We start from the raw sequence: 17,893 nt of genomic DNA on the forward strand, positions 1-17,893 counted from the left end.
CGTTTTGCTTGTGCAAAAGCAAAGAAGAGCAGACCTTGAAAGGTGAAAATTTCTATCGATTGTTCAAATCTTGAGGTACCCACTTTTCGAGCTTCTTAACCTTTCCAATGCGTTTTAAACTATCAAAAACTGTATTGGAGCTAATGCTCAGTTCTTTCGGCCTCCCACGCACCGTTTCGACGTGTCAGTCTCCACCAGGTCATTAAATTCTCTTTCTGGATTACTGTAGGTTGACCACTTCGTGTTCATCTTCGAGGCTAAAATATCCTGAACGAAATTTCGCAAATCAACGTCGAACAGTAATTGCCAAATGCCTGGTTAATTTTTCGGGCTTTTTTGCACTTGAGTTCAGAAAAGAGGCAAAAATTAAAACTTTTGGAAAAAAATCAATAGCATCAATAGATCTATCGATCAATCGATCAATATATACCACGATACAGTAGAATAAATATTTCTTGAGATATGGAGCTACAAAAACACATGGCATTGAAATGGACAAAACTTCCGAAATAATAACTCGGGTGTAACCAGCTCATCTGAACGATTTTCTCATTTTTTTTTAATCGACGGCATCGATTCAAATCAAATCAAATGAAATCAAATCACTTTATTTCTTTAAGACAACATACAGTCGTATAAGAAAGAGTCATGGTTACAACCGCATGGTGGTACGGTCGGGATTTAAATGAAGATATGTACAAAAGGAACATAACAGTACATTAAGGATTATATAATAATACTAAGAAGACATGTTCACATATACATATACACAATACACAGAATATTGACTTGATAAAAATACAGATTCACATTAAATGAAAATTCAAGTTAAAAGTATTCATTTAAAGAGTATAGACCTCAACCAGGTATTCTTTGAGTTTTTTTTAAAAGTACGTTCATGTTTTAAGCTTTTAATGGAGGAAGGTAAGTTGTTGAAAATCTTTGCTCCGATTCGAGCTGGAGCTTTATGGGAAATATTGCGTTTAGAGAGTGGTATTCGTAAATCATTCTTACGACGTGTGTTGTATTCGTGGAAATCGTTATTTATGAGAAAAAAATCCCTATTTTTGAACACATAAATACAGACTTCAAATACGTAGAGGCCTGTACAGGTCAGAATTTCAAATCTTTTGAAGATTTCTCGACAATAATAGTCTTTTTTCACTTCAGCAATACACCTAATGATTTTTTTCTGTGATACGAGGACGTTATCCGACAGTGTAGAGGCTCCCCATAGGCAAATACCATACCTCAGTCGTTTCCACTTGTGCATAGTATAAGTTTATTAATTGTTGCTATGTCAAAACAACTTTGAGATTTCTGAACATATAGTGGAGAGATGAAAGTTTGGAAATCAGGACCTTGCAATGTTCTTTCCAATCTAAATGTGAATCAACTAATAGTCCTAAGAATTTACAGCTGTTATTTAAAGGCAGAGGTGTGTTATTTAAAATTATATCTACCAATTTCCTCTGATGACTATGGAATTTCACAAGGTTAGTTTTGTCTGCATTAAAATAAAGAGTGATTTGATTGATTGATTGTCGTATTCACTGAGCCCGATTTGTGAAAGATCTTGTAATTGATGGTCAACCATGAACCTAGTTAAATCAGGTCCTCTAACAATGCTGGCCACTTTATTAGAAATATTTTTCATCCTAATACATTTTTAAATTGTACAAGCCTGTGAATATGATAATTTGACTTCTTTATAACATTCGGTTCACAACATTCAGCTTGATTTTGGATTTTGACAAATCCAAAATCAAGCTGACAATAATTTTTCATAAGTTCTACAGTGACAACACTAAAGTCGGCACCATTAGTCTGGGTCACAAGATCCTTTTTTTTTTGAAACTTCTGTTAAAGGGCACCAAAAATTATGATCCAGGGCTCATTCGATTCGAAATGACCTCTAGCAACTTTTTGAAAAATTTCAAGAGGTTCTCGAAAAAAATTGCAAAAATTATAAACAAATTGGTTAAAAAAGGGGGGTTGGGTTTTTCAAAATATCTCGGAAACTATTAAAGATATCTGAAATGTTTCTAAAACAAATTGTTTATAATAGAAATTTAATTCTATTAAAACAACGATAAAAATAAAATAAAAACAACAATAAAAATTAATTGGCGCTCCGGGGCGACTTCATTGATTGTTTATTAGATAAATAAATAAAATATAAATTAAAAATTTTTTTTTTCAGAATATCAAAGAGAAATAGAAATTATGATTAAAAAAAACGTTCCTTAATATTCAAATTTAGTATAAAAAAAATCGTTAATCAACAAATGGGTTTTTAAGCAATATTTTTTTTAAAGAAACTATTTTGTTTTTAAAAATTAGCACTGATAAAAATCTCCCCAAAAAAGTTCAAATATCTTAATTAAATAGAGATAAAAAATATGAAAAATCATTTTTATGTAACTTTAAATAAAAAGAATACGAATAAATTTGAATATTAAAAAACTTCTTTTTGCATTGCTTCAATTGAATTTTTCACTTTTTAACGTCTTTGATTATTAATAATCAAGTGGAAAATCAAAATTTTTTAATTTTTCCAACGGAATTTTTTTAAGGCTTTTAAAAAAAGCTCCAAAAGCTCCAAAAATTATCAGGGTAAATTTAAAACTTGTGAAAATCAGTTAATTAACTTAAGTATATCTTATAAAATAATCACAGGAAAAAATGTTTTTCATGGATTTTCGTTTAATCTAGTGTCTAGAAGGTATGTGAATATTTTTTCTTAATAATGATATTTGATGGGTTAAAATAATTTTTATTGTCCAAAGGTTCGTATCGGTCATCGTGTGCGGGACGCGCATCGCCCACTTTTAGCGCTATTTTTGCCTCAAAATTAAAATTATAAATATTGGTGATAAAGTTTCGGGAGGTGGGACTTTTTTTTAGTAAATGTGTTCCTCTTTAAGGATTTTTTTTCAAATTTTGGATATCTTCAATATTTTCAGAGATATTTGCAGAAAACCAAACCTCCATTTTTTTACAAAATTGTTTATAACTTTTGCAATTTCTTCAAGCCCTTCTTGAAATTTTTCAAAAAGTTGCTACAGGTCATTCCGAATCGAATGAGCCCTGGATCATAATTTTCGGTGCCCTTGGAAAGAAGTTCCAAAAAAAGGATTTTGTGACCTAGACTACATATTGGTCTTTTTACATTGATATGATTGAAATTTGACTTTGCATGTTTTTGTTTGAGAAATGGCTGAATATAAGCCACATTTTAATTTAGGACCCGTCAGATTGATCATTTTTTTGAAAAATAGGTTACTCCTGAAAAAGTTGTTCGGTATTCAATTTTTCATACCATATTAACTCATATCCAAGACTATTTCAAATTTCAAAGAGTCCTGTCATAACTTATTCATTGATCTGAATGGTTTTATAGATCATTTACTAAAGTGGTTAGCGAAACGCGCGTCGAGAGTTAGTACTTCAGTTCTTGTCTGGGAAAAGTATTTGTATAGTGCAGCCGTAAATAGTCATCGGAGTCGGACAATTTTACAATCTCAGTGTGACATTTGCAAACACACCTTTCCCCTTTCTGTGACATTTCGTATGAAAGGTATTTCAGTTCTCTAAACAATGCGGAGATATTGATGTTTGAATTTAGGACTAGGAATTTCGTAACTCCGCCATCCTATGTCAGATTTTTTTAAATCAATGTCCATTGGAAAGAGTAATGAATCAGTAACATATTTTGCGACAAGTGTTAATTTCAAGGGCTTAAAACGATAATATTTTATTTCACCTTCGTAATTATTTATCTTATACATACAAAATAATTTGAGCAAATGTTTAAAACATCCTCCTTGATCCCTCGATCAGTAAAATTGTCTATTTTCCAACTCATTTATAACATTTTGGAATGATTCTGGGGGTAATGCTACCACAAGTTTCGGAAATTCTGTCTCTAAGTTCTGATATTGTCCCAGGTTGCGCAACACAAACTTTCGATGTAGCCCCAAAGTAAAAAATCTAGAGAAGCCAAATCCGGTGAACGAGCAGGCCATTCCAACGGACCGCGCCTACCAATCCACATGCCTGGGTATGTGTGATTTAACCAATAACTGGAATTTTGAATTCATCTTGATTGTTGTCCACAATTTCTTGAATCCGTGGGTGAATGAGGTTTTGAAGAATGTTCATATGTAAATCGCCAGTCAGATTTTCCTCTAGATATATGGGACCAACAATATGATTTTCCAATATTCATATATTAATTTTCTCAGAAATTTGACCATGACCTTCTCGAAAAATATGTGGATTTATGTCTGACCAATACCGCACATTTTGGCGGTTGACATTTCCGTTCGAGAAAAAAGTGCATTCGTCACTGAAACCAATACTTTTTATGTAATTTCGATTTGCAATCAAACGTTCGGACATTAACTCACAAAACTGCATCATCTGTCAAGATCATCTTCATTTAACTCATGCAATATCTTCAGTTCATAGGGTTTATATGGTTTATAGGTTTTATATCAGTATCAATAGTGCTAACACAACACTCTCTGTAGCTAGGGTAACACGATGTGGATTCTGATCTATATAGTCGATCACTTTGGTAATATTATTCTAAATACGATTCTTTTCCGTGAACAATTTCTTTCTCTTACACATTACAATCTTTGTGTAACCTTTGATAACTGTCTTTGGAGCTGTTTCAATTCTTTTCTTAATTCTATTTTGGTTGCAAAGTTACGAATTATAATTTTTTCCAGTCTCGAATTCATACACCAATAACTTATTAAAAATATAAATATCATTTCGCTGTTGTATGGAGAAAAGTATCAATTATAAATTGCAAGATTTTATCCATAACCTAGTCGAATGGTAATGAAAAATATTTCCCATAACGACGCATACCAACTATGAGATTTCTTAATGATACTTCTGAATATTTTATTATATACCTATTTTTTTTCTAAAGAAAAATAATGTCTTCGATATGATAAATACCTAGCGGAAATTTCCGGTTGACACGGCAATAAAGACATCAGCCTTGCATTTTTCATGGTCTCTCGAAATTAAATTCCTTTCGTTTTGCTGCACATTTCGACATTTCGAACTACATTCAGTACATTCTCTGCTTTCATTAAAATCGCGCCAGCTATCGTCGTATCGGGGACACAATCTGCCTAGATCATTTAAACTTTCGTTTACTTGAAGAAAACGCGTGTGTTTCTAGTTGGTCAAATTGTCTTGTTCCACTCTGAATTTATTTACTTGTAATAACTGGAATCAGTTCGCTACGATAGTTTGTTAATGAACCAGATCGTTGGTTTAGGAAATCTGAAAATGATAGTGTTTCGGCGGAATTTGACGCTATCAACTTGATCAGTTGACTTTGTTTGATTTAAATTGACGGGAAAACTATGTTTTTTTCCAGAAGGTATGAAAGATCTTTTACTTCAGATATCACACATAACTACAATAGTGAAAGAATATTCAAATACATGTGATACTAGTGGAAACAAATCAACACTTACATCACGTTTTATGTGTTTTTTTGATCTGTGGTAAAAAAGCTTGATAAAAATAATTTTAGTGCACTTCAAAAATCGGAATGCAAAACCAGTATATGCCTCCAATTGTAGGTATTGAAAAAATGACCATTCCCACAAATCCATAAAATACAATTTCAATTACAATAATGTAATTTATCTCGATTCCAAGCAATTTATTAGATGTTGAAATTATTAATTCATAAATATAATATATTTTATTCATTTCAACTTCAAAATTCACGACTAATCTAACATCTAGTACTTTATTGTTTATAATTTGTTTATTGCTAATGAATTGATATCAAATGTTAACAGAAATCTTGCTTTTTGAGAGAAAAGGGCTTTAACTTTTAATATGCGAGACCTCGTATGAGAACAAATTAATACTTCGATCGTATTTTCAGTCCACCAGTAACGAATATTTTATTTTATATTATATACTTTTTGACATTTCTTTTCCATTTTATTTATGGTTTATAATCGACATGAATAACCACCAAAACAAAAATGGAAGTTTATAAAAAATACTTAGAAATTCCCAAATTTACAATTTGTTTGCTGTTACTTCCCTAACTCCTGAATTATATTACGAATAAATTTATAAATATGTATTTTTTCTAGATTTAACTCAATAATTGTTATAACATTAAAAGATATTTTTGTGAACCAGTCACAATCTGAAAAATAAATAACACAAGACCAATGGAGAATCCGTACCCACATACCAGTAAAGGGAAAACTATGAATACTTCTCTCTGAAAAAGGTACTGTGTTAGATCTGCTGAAATATTGTTACGGAAATATTCACTTTGAAAGCTATTTATCTTGTTTTGTGTATATTTCAGAGTTTAGGATCTTAGTGTTTCAAATTTTGGAAATAGATTTATCTGTAATTTTTCTTTATTCCAAGTAGTTTAATAGAAGTATTGAGCCATATAAAATTATTTATTTATGCTGGCCATAACGATTTCACTTGTTCTAATTTCAATTTCAAACTGATTTGAAAGTACAAATATAGATTGGTACTCGCTGATATAATTTATATACAAACTGCATCGATTCAAATATCGAAAACATAAATGTTTTGGGTATTTGGCTACCTTACGTCTCAAGTGTAGTTGGAAAATTGCTATGTTGTAGACCGAAAAAGGAAAAAAAAACAGCGATGTCGAATCTCATGCCCATGTTTCGATAATTTATTTTATCTTTCTCACTACTCACTACGAACAAAGACGAATTTATTTTGTGGAAAAGCTCCATGAAGAGTGAAAACAGTTACATTAAGTTTCGTAGTTTTAGTCCAGCATTATGAATATAACGCAATCATACAACAGATTAAAAATATTGGTGAAGAGAGACATTTAAAGAAATAACATTTTTCGAGTACAAACAATCAGGAACACGTTTGTTTCTTAATTAAGATTAATATTCCAGTGTTATATCATCATCTAGTAAAAAAAAAAATAAAGATAATCTCATCAAAAATATAACCAGAAGATTCTTTAAAAAAATTTCATGTGTTTTGAATATTGAACAACTTATGGTACTTCAATAATAAATATACATTTTTGTATGACCTTGTTCTTCAAATTCTATCTTGATGTCATATGTATCTTCTTTCTACCTATGCAGTTGCTGCCAAAAACTTGACAAATAAAAATTTAATTCGTCGTATTATTTTTTATTCTAAGAGATTCATGTAATTTCATTAGATTAAAACCGCGAAAGTTGTTCTGAAATCTCGAAATGCATCACAACTATTTTAAAAATCTCATTGATAAAGATGACTATTATGTCAATTTTTCATTTTGTGAAATATTGGAAAACATACGTTTACCTGAAAACTACAAAATGATATCACTAGACGTAGTTCTACTATAACACCCTTAAGGTTAGTACTGACAGTAGTCAATGACGAATGGCCCACCGTAAAAGATTTCACAAGATTAGGAAAATGTTTCATTTTCCAATCTATTACAGTTTCCCTTCACAGTTACTTCGTCAGTTGGATTAGTCCAACTGAATGGCGTCTTAAATGGAATTTATTGTGTGAAAATAATACAATTATTATCATGGATGGTGTTATTAATTTTCAAGTCATGGGTCAGTGTATTCATAATATTACAGCTACGTGACCTTGCAATGGGAAATACACTTTCACCAGTATGTGTGGCCATAATTCTGTCGACCCTACAAATTAATTGCATTGAAAATTTTCCATTCAAAATTGTTATGTCTATAGATTTGTAGATGACTACATTTAAAAAAATAATAAGATTGAAATGTGCAATGTAGTCAATAGTTTTCATGAAAATATCCATTTTTTGATGTTCTCCTAATTGTTTAATTAGAAAAACATCTTTAAATGTTACCTTTTTAACCTAATAAGTGGAATTTGGAACATCTGGCGCGAAATGAATCTATTGAAAACACTGTTTCTGCATCAGAAAAAAAAGAATGTCTCTCGGCGCACGTTTTGCTAACCCAGTTAGCATCATAAGAGACAACATTTTTGTTCTTAGAAACTCAAAAAGATACCTGAATTTCCATTCCTAATATAATTACAGACAAAAAATAAGTACTACTTTGAATCTGTGAAACATGTTCTTCCTTACGAATCAGTAGAGAGTTGTCCTGAAAATCTTGAGAATAAAATTGAATTAGATAATTTAGGCAACACTTGCTACATGAATAGCATTTTACAAGTGTTGTTCATGACGAAGAATTTCAAGAACGAGGTTTTAATGATGAACGAGAATGTTTCCTACTTATTCACTAAACTCAACACCTGTTCATGCAGCTGCAGTTTCGTAAGAATGTATCATCTTTTCCTACAACCGATTTCCTGGAGTCTTTGAAGTCCACTAGATGATACTCGTTAGAACAACAAGAGGATTGTTCCGAATTCTTGGGGTTCTTGTTAAATACTCTTCGTGAGCAAAACAATAGCAGAATCAATACTCCTGACCGCTCTGGATTGAATGATTCCATACAGTCTATCTCGACTTTTATTTGTAAATCTTTTGCTGGAAAAATCCTCAGTTTTTTACTTTGTAGTAAATGTTCAAGAGATAGCGAAAACGTATGTGAATTTCTGGAATTTCAACTAGCGTTTCCTAATATGACTAATAACCAGTCCGTGCAAAGCTTATCGTTAAATCTTCTGAAAATGAAACTTTTAACAGGTGATGATCGACTGTATTGCCAAACATGCGCCAAACTAACTGACTGTTATAAGAAAACAAGTATATCTGAGGCACCAGTCAATCTAATAATAATACTGATGATCTTTAAACATGATTCAACCTTTGACGGAAGCACCAAACTCTTACAAAGGTTCGAAATTGATGAACACTTCAATCTAGCAGACCACTATTACAATCTTCATGCAGTCATTGTTCACTGTGGTTCTGGCGTTCAATCTGGTCATTATTACGCCTTGGCCAAAGACGAAACGGACTGGTTTAAGTTTGACGATAGTCGTGTCACGAAGCGTTCTGGCGATGTATTGAATTTATTGGAGCCTTTGGAGAGACCCTACATTTTGTTTTATGAATGAGAGGACATTGGCAGATCAAGATCTTCAGATGATGTGGTGCTGCAGATTTTTCCGGGTTTTCCTGCAGCTGAAAAAGCAAATGCGCCACTGGAATCAATGAAGTCGCCCCGGAGCGTCAATTAATTTTTGTTTATTATATTTTTGTTTGTTTTATAATTTCAATATTAGAATTATTGAAAATTCTGAATTCTGACATTCAATTTTATTCAATACTTTATCACATTCTCCGTAATTAATAAATTATAACTTGATTTTAAAATTCCTCGAGAGTAATAACTATTCCGCGAAACTCATGTAATCGATACCACAGAAAATAACAACCGAAGACCAGACAACACACAAACACAATAGATTTTTTTTTCAATTCCATATGTAAGGGGTAGGTACGTAAAGGATATTTCAAAATATGACAAGGGTATACAGCACTTGTCGAACACAAGGTACAAAAAATATCAATTCAATTTTGATGAAATGAGAATTTCAGGATAACCACTAAAAATGATTAAAATATAAAGAAATAACTGTAAGAACAAACATTCAGGTATTGATAATTTGATAACAAAATATTTTAATTTATTAGAAAACACTGATCTCTCGGGTTTCTACTTTTGGTTATATTTTTGACATTTTTTTAATTTATCAATAACCGATAATATATCACTTTAATCATTTTATCAGAAAGTCTGTTTCTAAACTCGAATATTCATTATGTGTTATCTACATTTTGTGCACAATAAATTTTGTTCATAATGAGTCGAATTTGATCTAATCTCGAAATAATGAGTTGAACAGTGGAACTCCACTCTAGAGTTGTTATACCCTTTATATTTCATACTCGACTACCGTTATTTATAAGTAAAAAAAGTTATGTCAACATTTGTTGGAATTTGAAAAATATGATAAACTGACTGATACTTGATGAACATCCATTATAACGTATTCAAAAAACCAAATTTAATGTGAGATTTCCACTTGAAAATTTATGAAACCGCGACACGTGTTTCGCTATGTTGGAGTTTATTATCTCTGTTAGTATTTGAGGTTACTTGATGTTACGTTAAAATACGTTTTAACGAGTTGGTTATCTATTAAACCAGTATCCAAAACTTCAGGCCCGAACCGTGCTCATCAGCGGCTCTTGGTTGGATCACGAATGAATCTTTGAAATGAGGTATCCTTAGCAAGATCAATCTTTAAAGAAAAAGTAAGCATGACAATTTTTCTATCGACCGTCGTTAGCTTTAATAAAGCAGGTTTGGCTCTATCGAACCAAAAGATGGAATTAACTTGAACTGAGTACAATTCAGGAGATTGTGAGGGAAAACCTCCTCCGATAAGGAGAGGAAAATAGACCGACCACATGAAGTTTTATGTATGTTTTTTATCCAATCGACAATTTTCAAAGTATGTTTAGGTGCTGAGCTTCACAAATGGGAGTAATATTCTAGAACGAGCCTATTATGTGAACTAAGCCGACTTTTTGCCATGCTACTTCAGTGATATTTCTATATAACATTCTCATATCACGAGAGATTACTGCTCGCATAGTGACTTTCAACATGGATAAAAATGTTTCTTCTTAATACAGTGAATCCGGAGTAAAAAAGAGCCAGTCGTGCATTTCAGACCGGGTGCATTTTTTAAAAACCATTTCACCGTGAACTTACATTCTAGTTATCGATCGGGGTGTGGCCGCCATTTTGAAAATAAGGGTACAGTTAGTTTTTTGAGTTTATCTCTTGAACTATAAGGACTATGAGCTCGTAAAGATCTTTTTGGTAGGTAATATTATTATCTACAACTTTTTCATATAATTTTTTTGTAACATCTATAATTAAAAAGTTATTAAAAAAACAGGTTGAAATTAAGGGATGCGTTCTTTTGAAGCGTGATAACTTTTTTCTATTGATTTCATCAAAACCTATCATCAGAGCTTTTTCATAGAAATGTTTTAAACAAGAAATTTGACCTATTAATGTAGAGTTCTCTTAATAGCTCCTCATTTACCGTTGACTCCATTCAACTATCTTGTCTTTCCTGAAATGAAAAGTCTGAAAGATCGTAATTTTTTTTCAACGGAAAGTTGTGGAGGCCTAATTTGCAGAGCAACATTTTTTTTGAGGGCCCAGAGACGTTGCAGATTCACTGTAATAAATATATCGAATTGATAAAAGAGTATGTTGAATAATGAAATATTCCAACTTTCAAATTTTTTAACACATCATAATATGTTTCTGTTGATATGGCAAGTTGACTGTTCTTGCATTATTTTCCGGGGTTATCAAACTGTGTGGTACAAAATAAGAAATGTGTTGGCAGCTGGAGTACTCTTACTGTAACTAATCAATAATATATATGGCCGTTCGAAGTATAACTGTTTTTCCTATTACAGTTTGGGAAACAAAAAAATATAGTAATATGTTCAAAGTATTGTGAGCTGTTTAAAGACATGTTCATTCTTCTTCACCAATCATTTTATAGATTGTCTTGTGATTTTTTTACCTATATCTTTATTACTTAAGGTACCTTGTATGTTACTATTGGGAAGTTTTAGCCCATCGAACTTAATTAAACGTAAACAACTGATATTTTCCTATAGTGCTGTGAAATGATATTTGTGGTTTTCGTATCGAGTTTCGTATCGGTTTAGCGATTAAAAATTATGTTTTTCTTCATTCTTTCAATATTGCCTCATAGTGACTACTGTTATTTGTTCTATACTGAGGTACTGCCAGTTCAACGATTTAGAATAATTGTTTTTTTTAACTTCTCCTTTGAACGTTCTGAAATGTGGACTACGAGTAGTGTGGTGCAAACATAATTAATGAATAAGTGGTATGTTATAGGTTATAGTCAATCAGTTACCTTGTTTTCCTAATCCAATTAGCCGCTCAATTACGTAGATTTTTTATCAAATTAGTTATAATTCTCGTGTTTTCTTAGAGCACACTTGTTTGTATGAAGATTTAAGGTACAACACGAGAAGCAATTGATTGACTACAAAATCAACTTTACCTTGAATATTGATTGTAATCAGTACCATTTTAAATCCATTTAAATACTTACCCAAAACATTTTTTTTCGATTTTCTCCATTTCACTCCACAGATATTTTTTTGTTGAATAGTTGAGCATTTCCATCCTTTATAGTTGCTATAACTGAATAAAGTGAAAACAGTTAATATCGAGTAAAATACATAGTTTTTTTTTTCATCTAGATATCGGATGGTTTTCACGATTGTAGATTGCAAATTTCTACCATTCTACCTGATATTGCTTAAAGCTCATATTTATGTTCCAAAGCGTCCAGTAATATCGAAAGTTAAATAGCGATAGAAATTGTTCAGTTTGGTGGGGTGTGCTGTGACTAACTGCAAGATTGAGTTTAATCTTTCTCTTGAAGATGATCACTTGGTGATTGTATCACGTATCGTCGTGTTGAAAATAACGTTTGGTGTTGGGACTAAAACTCCAGTAATATTCATTACTACACCAATTAAATAGATTTCACTGAGGCGATCAATATCTGATCTTCTGTTAAGGCTATTGTCTGATTGTAATATAAATTACATTTCCAAGAACAATTTTCAGATACATTTCTTCCAATCGCTAAAATATTTTTTGAATTATAGCCCATTTTATAACCTTCTTCATTAACATGATTACTGAGAGCACATCTCTCAGGATGTAATAATCACTTTTATATGAGCTGATTCTATTTTTGAGTACACTTGAAGTTTGACCAATATATTCCATGTATTAACTGTAGTAGTGAATATATTGGTATATATGAGTACAGTTCCGTTCTGCTGATCATCCAAAAATATTTTCCAAGTTTTTTCGAAACTAGTCGGCAAAGACTGTCCTTCAAACAATCGCACCTTGAATAATTCAACATGCAACATGCGATAATTCAACAACAGATTCGATTTCGATATGGTTGTTGTTTTAAATGTTAAGTTTTTTCTATCATTTGAAATGAGAAACTTTTTGCATCTGGGATAGACTGATTTACATTCTCAAAGGGCGTTACAAAAAACCTACTTTCCAAGCCAAACACACTTGTGTTGCTTTTTACCTGATGAAGGTAGACAGACTGACCTTCGCCAAACATATACTCACTTGATTGAGGAAAATGCACCATGGTGTGTCAACTTTGTAGTAGATTATTCCTCACAAAGAAATTCAAGCCCTGCAGGGCTAGTAGGGCGCATACTCTATGCTTACCCCGCCGCAGTCTGGATCAGATTTTTAGCGTTCGACAGAGTCGCACTACTGCAAGCTGATATATATATATATATATATATATATATATATATATATATATATATATATATATATATATTATAATCTAGAAAGGTTAATGCAGTCAAGCTGCTGGAAAATAATTCCATGAAAATCAAAAAATAAATAGATAAGTACTTCTTGATCACTCTCATATTGATTTCAATTTAAGAGCCACCGGTAGACAGCTGTTTCAGCCTATTGGGTATCGTCAGTACCGGGCAGGCGGTCCTCGATTGAAGACAAAATGAGAAAAACCAAGAAAGTACTTGATAAAAATAGCTGCGTAAACGCAAGCGAAACATAAGTGGAACCACCTATTGTTGTGACACCCAAGTCAACTTGCCAAGTTTTATATATATATATATATATATATATATATATATATATATATATATATATATATATATATATATATATATTCGAATAGATTAGATCTCGATAACAGAAAAATCTATCACAGGTTCCCGGTAAAAAATCTGAAGTGAATTAAATGATATAATTTAGAATCTGTCTGAGACGATGTTTTAATTCAGTTCTTTTTAACTAAGTCCGCTATAATTTCAGTCTGAAGTATTATTTACCACTTCATCTTTCCCTAAAAATTTTCTCAAATTTTATTTCAACACCATGAAATTTCAAGCTTGTCAATTACCAGGATCTAAAAATCTAAAATATGGGTTATCATTTCAAACAATTGGTTTACTTTTATATGTATATTTTATCCCCCAAGTTTTCCCTAGATAACCAGAAGTTATTTCACCTAGCCAAATATTTGAAATAATTCATTACAATAATCATTTTATCAATGTTTTTTTTTGTATTTCAAAGGGGCATCATGGGTAATCGTTTCTCTTTCACAGATATCCGATAAACGTTATCACTAATCACCAAAGTATTAAATATCGGTTTGCATATTCTTTCAGATCGTTTGTGTTTGTATTGAACAAGTTTTTGTAACATATTTCGATATTGCAAAGGGCCAGAACATCAATGTATTCTAAAAATGCTTAATTCTATTTGGAAGTAATTCTCTGTAATCAACTTGAACGTGCTTCGTACAGAAGGTGTGTTAAAACTTTATTTCCAGTGGTATTTTATTTCATTTCTGCATACAAATATTATTTTTCACTGCATTTTTCAGAGTTCAAAAATTCTACCTCCGCACCTCCAGATATATCACATTTGAAATTTTAACCAGGGTTGTAATGGAACCACGCCTCTGCCTTCGCAAGTTCTTTTTAATAAATTCTGTTTATGAAGGAGTGTGCCAATCCGCACTGCGAATCTAGAATCTACCATAAATTTGTTCGGGGTGTCTCAAAAAAGTGTGACATATCAAAGTTGTGTTTTTTTAAATGAAACACCCTGTATCTCGTTGTACATTTGAATAGGTCAGAAAAAATAATATGATTTCATAAAAGGTACTATGTACCTAACTATTATCGATTCAAAGAATGCTAAAATAAGAACTACTATTTGAAAAAGCCAATACCTGAAAAGCTATTTGGAATGAAAAATAATTGAATTTCATATTGTTCAGACCAAGAAAATATATTGTTCAGACAAAAAAAATACAGGGTGTTCTATTTGAAATAACAAAGTTATCTTTGTCCGATATTTTGAAAAAGTGACAATGATTTATTAACATTCTGTCTAATATTGGGAAAGGGGTTTTATCGAAATCAATAGCTCAAAACCTCTTTTATGCTTGGTCAGAATTCGAAGGGATGATTTCTATCCATTTCGATGTTATTTAGTTTCCAATTGTACCTACCTAGCATTTTATTAAAAAATCAATAACTCGAGAACGGTTATAGTTAGGTACATACTCGTAGTATCTTTTATGAAATTATATTATTTTTTTCTGGCCTATTCAAAAGTGTAACGAATTACAGGGTGTTCCACTTGGAAAACACAACTTTTATATGCCACACTTTTTTGAGCCACACTGTATATTCCAAAAAAACCCAGAAACATTGAATATTGTTACCGTTCTTCTTGCACATCTTTGACATTTATAAATAAGAATAATCTCAGTTCTTTGTTGAAGTCTAAGCACTATCGTTAAAAATAATTTAATAAACGCACCTCTGACTCGCGAAAATAATTTTACAATAATATTATTTTGGCAACCAAAAAGCCTGGGTCCTTTTTTCTATGGTATGTGGATTGTATTCAACTTGTGACTACCACACAGATAAGTTTATGATTCTTCAACCAATGAAACATATATTCTACAATATTTTTGTTTTTTTCGAATGCATTTCAAATTGAAATTGAGTAATCTAAGAATAACTTCTAGGCTTGTAAACAATGAACGAATTTCCATTAAATGCTTTATTCACCTGATATAATTCGTAAACATGAGTAATTTTTATATGCTTCCTTCATAAACAATGGGTAATAACTTGTGTCCATTATTTTCTATGGCAGTGCTGACGAGTAGAAGTCTCATAAACAGTGTCCCAAATCGAAGAGAACAATAATCTTCAAGTTATCAATTAGTATATACTAATCGAAACAAATGTCAATGAAATTTTGTTGATTTGTTCGATAATATCAATAAAATCTTAACCTTCATGAGTTGACTTATTTTTTTACTGCAATAAGTTTTTTATTTTGTTTATTGAATTGCGGTGAATTGTAATCAAAATATACCTAGTTATTGCTAATTATTATTATTGAAGGATTTGAATCATAAGATTAAAGAAATCCATAAAATTGTAGTACGAAATATTTTTTCGGAGTAAAAAATTCAAGTGAACTAATTTGATGATATCAAATAAGTAAAAACAAATCAGGATCTAAACCAAAAGCAGATTTATATAGAAATAAATAGTTGAGAACCGAAACTGAGGATACACTACTAAAACACACTTTTGTCTATTTTCCACGATATTTCTTGATTGTATAATGATGTGTTTTTGTAGTGTATCCTCAGTGAACATTCTGTGACTTATGACATTTTGTGTACCTAACCTATCTTCCTCTATATAACTAAATAACAAAACAACTGTTGTTTATGTGGCTTGTGTAGGTGGTATTGAACTATAATTTATATTTTGCCTTAATTGTTGATTTATAAAGATAATTTTCCTTTTTTAAAGTAGAATATCTAGGTACGTATAAATTATTTCAACTTGATATAGGTGCTGTTGCCAATATGTGAATTAGAAACAAATCCCTTTGAAAATTAAAACCCAACATTTGAAACAAAGAATACTTTTCGAAGTGAATTTCAAAAACTCATGAATTAAACTCAACTTTAATTTTTCTTATGATGCACTGTTTGGAACCTTTGGTGTAGTAATGAATATTACTGGAGTTTTTTCCCAAAACCAAATCGTTATTTTTAACACCTCGACACGTGTTTCGATCACCAAGTGATCATCTTCAAGAGGAGATCAAACTAGAAACTAACGCTATTTATATTATATAGATATACCCTACAGGTAAACCATACAGGTTAATTAATTTAGGGTGTACCTGTATGGGTGGTAACCTGTATGGTCAGAGTGACGAAAGGCGCGCGGAAGCCAGACTACCCGCTTTTGGCTCTATTTTCAGGGCTCTGTAAAAATTATAAATAATCGAGATACAGTTTCGGGAGTCGGGACTTTTTTTACGCAAATTCATTGATCTTTTCAAATCTTTTTTAAAATATCCAAAATTTTGAAAATTTTCCGAGATATTAAGAAAAAACTAAAGCCCAATTTTTTTTCACTTAATTGTTTATAACTTTTGTAATTTTTATCGGCGCGTTTTCGGACCTTTCCTTAAACTTTCTAGGCAAAAATACGAATCGAATGACTCCTTGGTCGTAATTTTTGGACCGGACTGAAAAATGTTACAAAAAAGAGTACATGTGAACTAGACTAATATGTGCTTTCAAACAAATAATGTCATTTAGCCCTATATAACGCCCAGATTTTTTTTAATGAGTGGGCCCAGTGTGCTTCGAGGGGCGTAAAGATTATATCGGCAAGGTCACATTGTCTGAATTTTATTAGTTCATTCCATTATCGAATATGACATAAAATGATTTGAAATCCTGAAAGAATCAATAAAAAAAATATATCTCAAAATAACAATGATATTAAACAAAAAAACTTGAAATAAAATTACAACAAATGAAATACAAACAACAATTGGAAATTGAACAATAAAAAAAAGAAATTAAAAGATTTCCAGCCAAGTTACTTCACGACGTTTCAATTGTTAGTATACACAATCGTCTTCGGGTGATGACACTCATTTTTTTATTTCTTTTTAATTGTTCAATTTTCAATTGTTGCTTGTATTTAATTTTATTGTAATTTCAGTTCATGTTTTTTGCTCAATATAATTGTTATTTTCAGCATTTAAAAAAAATTATTGATTCTTTCAGGGATTTCAAAACATTTCGTATCATATTAGACAACGGAAGTCTGAACTAATAAAATTCACTATGAAACATTGTCAACCACCTTCATACTTACATTGTCTGTCGTATATTTTCCCATGTCTCAACCTTCTAGGGTCTA

At 31.3% G+C, this 17,893-nt stretch overlaps 1 protein-coding gene across 5 annotated transcripts in view; it reads left to right on the forward strand.

Moving 5' to 3' along the window:
• Positions 1-17,893, forward strand: part of ATP7 (copper-transporting ATPase 1) — a 112,563-nt gene that overhangs the window by 7,486 nt on the left and 87,184 nt on the right. Inside the window, exon 1 of one of the 5 annotated variants that reach the window (XM_074185804.1) lies at positions 5,257-5,410. The exons of 3 other annotated variants lie outside the window; for them this stretch is intronic. In XM_074185804.1, the coding sequence (XP_074041905.1) occupies positions 5,394-5,410 (17 nt within the window). In that variant the 5' untranslated portion in view covers positions 5,257-5,393. Of the gene's footprint in view, positions 1-5,256; positions 5,411-11,776; positions 11,920-17,893 lie in introns of those variants that run through there. One more of the 5 variants, XM_074185805.1, reaches the window with a different exon arrangement.

Source organism: Leptinotarsa decemlineata, unplaced genomic scaffold (assembly GCF_025532065.1).
Source record: "Leptinotarsa decemlineata unplaced genomic scaffold, Ldec_3_MD MMD2_tig00078346_RagTag_RagTag, whole genome shotgun sequence".
Lineage (NCBI taxonomy): Eukaryota > Metazoa > Arthropoda > Insecta > Coleoptera > Chrysomelidae > Leptinotarsa > Leptinotarsa decemlineata.